The 10889-nt window shown below is 29.4% G+C and overlaps 2 protein-coding genes across 3 annotated transcripts in view; both read left to right on the forward strand.

Moving 5' to 3' along the window:
- The window catches only part of LOC107453994 (uncharacterized), an 11495-nt gene extending 8352 nt beyond the window's left edge, over positions 1 to 3143 (forward strand). For both annotated transcript variants that reach the window (XM_016071027.3, XM_071182034.1), the window contains one exon: positions 1709 to 3143. In XM_016071027.3, coding sequence (XP_015926513.1) covers positions 1733 to 2635 — 903 coding nt within the window. In that variant the 5' untranslated portion in view covers positions 1709 to 1732 and the 3' untranslated portion in view covers positions 2636 to 3143. The remainder of the gene's footprint in view (positions 1 to 1708) is intronic.
- A 6851-nt stretch (positions 3144 to 9994) lies between these two features.
- On the forward strand, positions 9995 to 10351 carry LOC122269127 (uncharacterized). The gene has a single exon (XM_043040803.1). It carries the CDS (start codon positions 9995 to 9997, stop codon positions 10349 to 10351), a length of 357 nt encoding a protein of 118 aa, XP_042896737.1.
- The last annotated feature ends 538 nt before the right edge of the window (positions 10352 to 10889 follow it).

Below are 10889 nucleotides of genomic sequence, written 5' to 3' on the forward strand. Positions count from 1 at the left end.
TTTTTTTTTAAGAAATTTTTACACACTTTTTGTTTCTAGAAAACTGTTTGTCTACTTTAAGTTTTATAAACACATTTATATATAAATATACATACGTATACATATTACGTTCGTAAACATATTACGTATCCATAAATATGTATACATGTGTATAGATATACAAATATGAATGCGTATGCATACGTATATGCATAAATACTTAAAATAAACTAACAGTTTTCTAAGAAAAAAAAAGGATGTCCCCTCCTATGTGTGTTGAATAGAATGAGATATGTAACAGGAATCGAATAGAGGGTTTTAAGTTTTTATTCATGCATTTTACATTGCTTATTCCTAATCGTATTTAATTATAAATATTGTTCCCAATGCATTTTTTCTTGCTTATTCTAATGGACTAATATTTAAAATGCGTTTTTTTTTATAAAGTATATTTATTTAAAAGAAACTTCTTACAGCTTTAAAACCAATTATGCCACACACTTGAATTTTATCTCATGCAATTAAGCATGAAAAACTAGATCGAAAAATGTATCTAATGTCTTCAGATAGCCCCTATATAGCGAAGCAAAAAGTGTGAATAAGTAAACGTCAAGAGTAGTTTTTTTTATACATGATTGAGAATTTTGAACTATTCGTTCTATAGCTAAAGTAAACTTTATAAGCAAAATAAATTTCATAAAAATTAAACTAAAACAAATATTAAATTTAGAATTATTTCTAACAATTAAGAAGTGCAAAATTTTGAATCCTTTGCAAATCAAGCTAGAATGATAAAAGTTAAGTGTCACTATTTTCAATAAGTATGTTACAATATTTCCGTATGAATGTATATCCTTTTATAAGAATGCGTGTATATAGTTGCAAAATCAATAGCAATCATTTACAACATTCATTTATAAAGGTAATTAAGTGAAAATAATATATTGTCCGATATATGCCATAAATTAAAGAAAACAGTAGTTTTTAGACGGTTTTTACTGGTAAAAACACGGTTTTTACCACTGTCATGTCAAAAACCCAACCCTGGTTTAAATTGAAGAGTCAAACAATATTAATAAAACATTATACTACTTTTAAAAACAAATATTCTCTAGTATATTTAATTATCAATATGTTATTAGTTCTATGTTTATTTTACCTCTTAAATATTGTTCAGATAAAATTGTGACATAATTTGAGTAAAAGGGTTTAGGACAGTTTTGGACAAAAGGGTTTTGGACAGGACGGTTTAAACCGTGGATTAATCCATTCTGTCCTAAACCTTGCCAACCCTGCTTGCAATTATTTATGATATGTTATGGATGAATAAGAATAATCTTTTGTTGTGTAATAAACTACCGTGTGAACTGTTTATATCCTAGCAAAATCTTGTATTGCCCCTAATATGTTTTGAAAAAAGTTCCTAAAATTTAAAAAAAAAACTTTGCTGCTACCCCTGTATGATATTTTTTTAAAGTGCGTAAAAGGTGCTTATTTTTTTGTTTAATTTGGCTATATGAATATATGATTTGGCTATAATGAAATTAAATTGTTAAAATAACTAAATTAGCAGTTCGTTGAGATATGATATAATGCATTCATGACAATATAATGTAATACCTCGTTATTATGTGATCTAATTACAGTTTAATGTCCTTACAAAATAAAATGTTGTGATTTTAATTTTAGCATACTTACTGAATACTTATTTAATTACATTTTTTTCCAGGGATTTTGTTTCCTTATTTCAGTCATGTCAAGACAAAAAAAGCTAGAAGAAAGCCTAAGAGACTTAAGGAAGACTAGAAATGTGTTAGATTTCATACAGTTATTGAAAGTCTATAAATGTAAGCAAATTATTAAACGAGTTTGTTACATGGTATCCGATATCTTTGATGAGGAGGAATGTCTTATAAATAAATTAAAGTTTCTGTTTGGCCTGAAATTATCATTGGATGCTGTAGAATGGTCTACTGGTTATTTTAGAATATGTGCTGAACTTTATGGTGAAACTGCTCTTGGTTGCAATAAGGATATAACAGAAAAGTTGTTTAATTTATTGGACTGTTCTGAAGAAAGTAGTAGTGGTCGTTCCTTTTCGGAAGCTATAGCAGGCCTTCTACGTGTGTTGCAGTCTGAAGATGGTAATTTAAGAGAAGCTTTAATTAAAATTATAAAAGAAACTGAAGCAATTGTAACTGAAAGCCGCAAATATCTCATATATTCCACCCGACAACATTTCAATGAGGGGAAGGGTACTGATATTCTGGATATAGGCATGTGCATAGCAAGCAAAGCCTGTGACTCCAAGGCTGATGAAGTATTAAAATTAGTACTCCGAATTGGTGACAGTCATGATGAATTTTCGGAAAAAGAGAAAGAGATAATAGGGAAGCTTATGCTGGATGCCGTGGTACCAATCCAACTTTATATGAGACGTGTTTTTATCACTCATGGTCATAGATCATTCATTTTTATACGCAGAAGAAAAGCTGCCTTAGAAATAATATTAGATGACTATGCTACATATACGCCTTTGAGTATATATAAAATGCCAGAATATCGAAAATTAAATGAAGGTATTGAACTATTAAGTAAAGTGAATAAAGACTGTTGCGATTCCTCAAACAGTGACAGTGACAGCGACAGTGATTAAATTTGTGACAAATAACATGGTGCGTAGCTTTTTTTAAAAAATGCTAGGTGCTTATTTTCGTTATTTAAAAGTCCTTAAGGGTGCTTTTTTGTCATTGGGTGTTTTTAAAGAATGCTCAATTTTCCGTTTTCGAAAATGAGATTATTTTCGTTGCCATGTTGATTTTCGCCACGCATTGGGCAAAAGTGTGCTTTTTATATTGTTCTATTTAACGTTTTCACAGTTCATTTCGGCGTACCGTGAAAAGCGCCAATCATTTTACATGTTTTTGTGATATCTAATATAATCAAGAAAAGAGTTCTTTGTGAGAAACTAGTTATTTTATCATGATCATCTGAAGTCTTTGAAAATTATTGCGCATTTTGTTAATGTGTATAGTGCTTAAAAATTACTTAAAAGGTGCTTATTTTTTGTTAAAAGATTTGGCTATGCACCCTGAATAATGTAAAGCCAGTTTAAATAACTGCTTAAGTTAGTATTGTTGATAAATATAATTTTTTGAAATGCCTGTTGCTTCAATGTTTCAATTAATAAATTATTTCCTTTGATTATTTTCATTTCTTTTATGTATTTTATATAAAACATTATCAAGTAAGACATGTAAAGTAAAATAGATATTTCCTATTGTTTTCAACACCCTTTAACGATACGTAAACACAAGGATAAGCCTCAAAGATTCTAGGAGCAGAAAAACCTATATTTTTCAAGCTTTTGCTTCATTCATTATTACAATTTGAGGCCAAGCTGCAAGGTTATAGGAAGGGTAGTTGGGGCAGATTGAAATGTCAGTGTTTCCCTTACGGAAGGTGATTTTTTTACTAAAAAGTATTTAAAGACAATAAAATAAAAGAAATAGGTGGAAAGAAAAATTTATTTTTTGAAGCATTTGCTTTTGACATGGTTAGTTTTTACTCTTGGTGTTTTAAGATAGCTCTAACTTTGTTCTAGTACATATCTTCGCTCTAAACAAAATGGTATTCACGTAAATCTAAGTGTATATTATGAAATTGAACGCTGAGTCCTTGAGCAACACACATTTGACAGGTCAACAAGTATATAAACTAATAATTCCCAAACATCTCTACCTTAAAACTGTAGTACAGTACAAAACCCGTTATCCGGAAATCAAAAAACCGGAACGAAATTCGATACATTTTCCAGCGATTTTTTTTAAAAATATGTTTTTTTCTTCATAAGATTTTAGGATTTTTCTTTCTTTTTTGAAAGATGTTTACCTTACCATCAGTTTAGAAATAATAAATATAATAGAGTTAGAAATAATAATAAATATATGTTTATTCAGAGAAAGTACGTTTTTGTGTCTGATTTCGAAACTTAATTAATAGTTAACTCTAATTAATTAGCATATTTGAGGTCACCCCCAGGAACCATTAAGATGGACACTTAGTTCGTGAAAATCCGATCATTAGAACGAACTAAGTGTCCATCTTAATGGTTCCTGGGGGTGACCTCAAATATGCTAATTAATTAGAGTTAACTATTAATTAAGTTTCGAAATCAGACACAAAAACGTACTTTCTCTGAATAAACATATATTTATTATTATTTCTAACTCTATTATATTTATTATTTCTAAACTGATGGTAAGGTAAACATCTTTCAAAAAAGAAAGAAAAATCCTAAAATCTTATGAAGAAAAAAACATATTTTTAAAAAAAATCGCTGGAAAATGTATCGAATTTCGTTCCGGTTTTTTGATTTCCGGATAACGGGTTTTGTACTGTACTACAGTTTTAAGGTAGAGATGTTTGGGAATTATTAGTTTATATACTTGTTGACCTGTCAAATGTGTGTTGCTCAAGGACTCAGCGTTCAATTTCATAATATACACTTAGATTTACGTGAATACCATTTTGTTTAGAGCGAAGATATGTACTAGAACAAAGTTAGAGCTATCTTAAAACACCAAGAGTAAAAACTAACCATGTCAAAAGCAAATGCTTCAAAAAATAAATTTTTCTTTCCACCTATTTCTTTTATTTTATTGTCTTTAAATACTTTTTAGTAAAAAAATCACCTTCCGTAAGGGAAACACTGACATTTCAATCTGCCCCAACTACCCTTCCTATAACCTTGCAGCTTGGCCTCAAATTGTAATAATGAAGCAAAAGCTTGAAAAATATAGGTTTTTCTGCTCCTAGAATCTTTGAGGCTTATCCTTGTGTTTACGTATCGTTAAAGGGTGTTGAAAACAATAGGAAATATCTATTTTACTTTACATGTCTTACTTGATAATGTTTTATATAAAATACATAAAAGAAATGAAAATAATCAAAGGAAATAATTTATTAATTGAAACATTGAAGCAACAGGCATTTCAAAAAATTATATTTATCAACAATACTAACTTAAGCAGTTATTTAAACTGGCTTTACATTATTCAGGGTGCATAGCCAAATCTTTTAACAAAAAATAAGCACCTTTTAAGTAATTTTTAAGCACTATACACATTAACAAAATGCGCAATAATTTTCAAAGACTTCAGATGATCATGATAAAATAACTAGTTTCTCACAAAGAACTCTTTTCTTGATTATATTAGATATCACAAAAACATGTAAAATGATTGGCGCTTTTCACGGTACGCCGAAATGAACTGTGAAAACGTTAAATAGAACAATATAAAAAGCACACTTTTGCCCAATGCGTGGCGAAAATCAACATGGCAACGAAAATAATCTCATTTTCGAAAACGGAAAATTGAGCATTCTTTAAAAACAACACCCAATGAAANTTTTTTTTTTTTTTTGTTTCTTATTTATTCGAGTAATGAAAAGTAAATGCGTATGTGTGCACAACAAAAAAATACAACAGATTGGTTTTTTTTTTCTTAAATGAACCAAAAACTATGGACATACAATTTTATTTCAACGGTGAAAGTTATTCTTGTGCGCTAACTAAAATAAAGTTACCCTTTTGTTTCAAAAAGTTGAAAATATTTGCTTACAAAGTTGTTTATATGATTTCTCAACTTTTGCACAGTTCAAAGAAATATTGCTATATCAGGAAAATGTTCGATATGCCTTGTTTTGTTAAACAACCACTAATATTAAAAATTGTAAATATATTCGAAAAACGTACTATTTTTAGAATCATCATCTCAAAAATTGTTCTTTTCCTCCATTTGACATTCTTCCACTTAAATAACTTATATAATATAATAGTTTTAACACACGTTTTGAAGAAATTATGAATACAAATTTCTCCTAATATTTTGTAATTAAAAAACAAGAATATTAATGATTCATTTATAATTGTTTCATTGAACCAGAGTAGTTAATTGTTTTCGTAATAATCGGCCTTAACTATTTAACTTAGATTGTTTGGACTAGGGGTCACTTCATGCATGTCTTTCGAGATTGAAATTTCATTGTGAGAAAATGTAAAAATTACAAGAATGCATAAGCTGGTTTCAAGTAACAAAAAAAAAGGACAAAATTGTTGGCAAAAGAAGTTATCTCATGAAAAAGGTGTCAGAGTTTAAAAAATATTGTAAAAACTGTAACAATCGTTACACTTGTTTAATTAAGGCTATTATAAACCTAATTTTCTTTTAATCATATTTTTTAAAGAACTAACGAAAGGAGTGTGTAAATAGCATCAACTCTTTTTACTGCAAACTAAGTTTACTTAATATCATTTGCAAATCTTATGAAGTGCAAATTATTGTTTTGATGTATTTTGCTTTGGTTATATTGATACAATATTAGAAAGCACTCTTTTTTGCGGATAGATATAATCGTGTGAGCTGATGAAAAGATTATAACTTTTATTTTCCGGATATTTGTAGAACTTTTTTTCCCCTTTTTTCGGAATTTTTTTCCCGATTTCTTGTGATTTTATTTTTACTATTATTTTTTTTCTTTTTCCATTTTTTATTGTTCTGTAATTTTTCCCATGTTTTCTTTACATTTTGAACTTATTTTATGAGTTCTATTTACTTGCAGCTTATGCGCAATAAATAAAACTTTTTGTATAAATGCTTTTAAAATGCCATATAACATTTACTAAGTTTTACAATTTTATCGAAAATAAATACCGTTAATTCTATAAAATTTTGTGATTATACATCAGAATAGCCATCTTTTTTCGGGTCCTCATTTCCTTGATCATTTTTTCTTCTTCTTTCCCTTACCTAAGAAGCTCGAAGCTAAGAAGCTCACTACAACTCTTCATAAATTTATAATAACTTATAAAAATTTGGTTTTAATTCAAAACTGTCACACAAATGACGTTAAAACAGCTTTAAAAAAATAAATAATGTCAGATAAGAAGTTCAACGTCACGAATTTAAAATCTTGGAGAATCAAAAATAATTTATTAATTGATTTAAATTTCCCTTTTTAAAGGAGATTAAGAAAACAAAAACAATTTGTTTTCGTTGCCCAGAAAGCAACTCGAAAAATTCTTTTGGTTGCTTAGCAACCAGAAGCACTATGTTTTCCCGTCTTGTCAATTATTTAGTTTCTTTATGGTTGTTATAAGTTATTTCTCCTTCTATGGCGAGGTAATTTGGCATATTTTTAAATCTTCGCCAGATATATAAATCCTTATTGGGATCCAATTTACAACCCATTTTTTTTCAAAATTTTAAGGGTCTGGATTCCAAATGTGTAAAAAAAAAATATATGTTTATTCAGAGAAAGTACGTTTTTGTGTCTGATTTCGTAACTTAATTAATAGTTAGCACTAATTAATTAGCATATTTGAGGTCACCCCCAGAAACCATTAAGATTGACACTTAGTTCGTGAAAATCCGATCATTAGAACAAAAGTTATTCAGGGTGATATCTTTTTTTTTTTGCGGACTGTACATTGTTTCTAAATAAAAAGAATTTAGGAATTCCCTATTATATTCTGTTTGACGATATAACCAGAATCTTTTAATTTCTGCTATAGGGGGAAAATGGAACTTCATAAATATTGAGATAAATTAGAAATTTTAAAAAAAATCTATCTCTAAATTTAAAATAAATAAAAACAATGTAGGAGTTGAACATTATACTATTCTGTATATGTGGCAGAATAACCAACATTTTCATTTGACAAAAAAAAAAAAAAAAACCTTAGTTGTCCTCTAGAATGTTAAGTTGACAAAAATGAAATTAAATATAAGCTAATACATAAAAATAGTCTAACTGCATGCATTGCAACCTCGTAGCAACTTTTTAAATAGTTCGAATAACATCATTTTATAGTTTTCAACAAAAAAAATATTTATACTAAAATTTAATCGATTGAGCTTTATTAATTTGCACCAGTTAAAACATCTATAAATTGAGCATAATCCCAGACTTCTAAACATTTTTTTAAAAGTAAATATTCAAAATAAACATCAGTATACGAATTTAGCATAATTTTTAAAGAAACAAGCCTTTTTAACAATTCCTAACTTTTCTTGGATTATTTGAATAATATTTTTCCTTCAAAACAATTAGCACATTAATTTCATTATATCACATACTATGTAGCCTTAATGGTAATTTTAATGTCAAAGGAAAATTCAAAACAATAAAAAAAAAGAAATTCGCCAAATTAACTGTAATAGATTTTTTTCTTTCCTGCAGAATATTATCATTTAAAAATATTTATTGTCTTCAAAATAAATCTTTTAAGCAACAAAATAATGAGCACTGGCAGAGAGACATCTATTTCTATGCGAGTGGACGAAATTCAATACAATGACAAATCACTCTTCACATATAGACGGTGAGCCAAAACTCAGAAAGGCTTTAAAAATCAACTTTCGTTTACCTAACCTAATAACTACATATTTATAATGTTTCTGGTTTCGAAACTTAGTTATTTCAAAAATTCATTAATGTTTACCTAAAAACACCTGCACATAATTATAGAGTAAGCTTAATAATTAGGAACTACATCGAGATAGCGGAATCGCTTACGCTTAGAAATTATGCAGATCACTTCCCATGGTTTAAACTCGTTCGTTGATTGCGCGTTTGAATTTTGTAAAGGGGACTTTTTTATGAATTTGAATTTTGAGAAGAAGTAGCAAAAGAGGCCAATTTTTTGTCTTGATTGACTCGTGCATAAAAAGACTAAATTTTAAAAAATGAAAATTCTTTTATTTCATCATAAATAAAAAAATACTTAATAAGTAAAAATTACTAGCAAATGATTAATAAAAAACAAAGAAACAATATTTAAGTGATTTCTGCAGTAAGCATTGAATTAAGAGAATATAGTATGTAGATACAATAATTAAAAAAAATACATCAATTTAATACTTTTTATTTTAATACTGATGATCCGTCCTTAGCAATTGTCCAGCAGTGTATAAGAAATTTTAGGGGAATTTAGCACATTATCTAATATTATCCACAGATTTACAAAACAACACACAAATGTCTAACAACTTCCAATTATTTAATACAAATGAAACATATATCTTGAAAACAAAAATCTATCACAAAAAATTGTAAAAAAATTCAAATACATATCTTTTGTCTTATCTTTACAAATAAATTACACTACAAAAACTTCTTATTTAATAATAAATCAGACGGACAAATGATTTCTGCTAATTCCAATGTGCAGCATTTGTTTAGCATTGTAATCAATAATCAGTAAAAAAATTTCCATTTCAAGAAACATCAGGAAAGTTATTTAACCCATAATGATGATTACAAATCTTTATATTTCAGGTTTATAGATAACTAAAAAATTTTAGTTTATCTGAATGTGCATAATTTGTTTTTTTATGTCAATCGATAAAACATGGACACATTCTATTCACGGGAAATTTTAGAAAATACAGTTAACGCAACATTAATTACAAATTATCATAAGAAAAAAATTGAGTTACAAAAGCTCTTAAATTATTTAATATCAAATCAATCAAATATAAACTATTTCTGTTAATCTAAAAGTACAGAATTTATTTTGCATGACAATCAATTATATGTGAATAAATTTTATTTACGAGAAATTTCAAAAGACCATTTAACACAGCATTAAATACAATGTTTTTCTTTTACAAATTTAGATACAAAAGCTACTTAATCATTTAATATTAATTCAAATATAAATACTAATCTCTGCTAATCTAAATACACAACATTTATTTAGCATGGTAAGCAAAGATATGAATGTTCATATTATAAATTCGAAAATTTAAGTGACATGTTATACATTTTTGTTATGAATGTTTTGAACAGATGTGCAAATGATTAAAATTTGGTGTCCAATGAACGAATAGTTTGATCTCTGGCTCATCGGAACTGCGCACCCAGGAGACGTAATAAGGAGCAGTTCATCAATGGTTGTTAAAACTTTCGGTTTAATTGCAATTCAGATTACCTTTCAACAACTTAAAAAATGCCTCGCTGCAGGATTCGCGCTCATTACGAGCAACTTTCAGAGTTTAACAGAGGTCGTATCATTGGATTGAAAGAGGCCGGTTGGACAAATCGGAGAATCGCTCGTCATTTGAGTCGAAGCGATGCGGCGATTCGAAGATGTTGGAAAGGATGGGAGGAAAATGGCAGAGTTCAGCGTCAGGATGGTAGCGGTCGACCTAGGGTTACAACAGAGCGTGAGGACAGAGTGATTGTCCGAGCAGCTGTCACAGCGCCTTCTTCATCTCTATCAACCATCAGACGTTCAACCCAAACACCAGTGTCCACCATGACCATTCACAGACGGTTGAGAGAGCGAAATCTACGCTCGCGGTGACCGTTACGCCACTCACACCTGCACACTGCCGAGCCAGATTACAGTGGTGCATGGCTCGATTAGGCTGGAATGATGCCGACTGGGGGCGTATAGTCTTTAGCGACGAATCCCGCTTCCAACTGTGTCCTGACGATCATCGAAAAGGTGTTTGGAGACGCAGAGGGAGGATCCTGCCTTCACTATTGCACGCCACACCGGCCCTCAACAAGGCATTATGGTCTGGGGTGCCATTTCCTTTGACAGCCTGACCCCTTTGGTCGTCATTCGAGGTACACTTACTGCACAACGGTACGTCGACGACATTGGCGATCACAACACTCGAATACGCCATCTGGGGAGAGACCGGTTTCATGCTTTCAGCCCTTCTCCCTTCCCTCTCCTCCTCTTTTCAGTTGTATAGGAATGTACTACGCTAATTTCCCTTTTCTTAATATTTTTCCTTTTTATTTAATAAAGATATTTTTTAAAATTTCCGTGATACTTTTCCTTAGAACTATGTTTAATCTAGTTTTCAGTTCCATATAGTTTTCCAAATTAA

Source organism: Parasteatoda tepidariorum, chromosome 6 (genome assembly GCF_043381705.1).
Source record: "Parasteatoda tepidariorum isolate YZ-2023 chromosome 6, CAS_Ptep_4.0, whole genome shotgun sequence".
NCBI classification, from domain to species: Eukaryota; Metazoa; Arthropoda; class Arachnida; order Araneae; family Theridiidae; genus Parasteatoda; species Parasteatoda tepidariorum.

Coding starts and splice junctions, on each gene's coding strand:
- LOC122269127 (XM_043040803.1), top strand. CDS start 9,995: ATGCCTCGCTGCAGGATTCGCGCTCATTACGAGCAACTTTCAGAGTTT.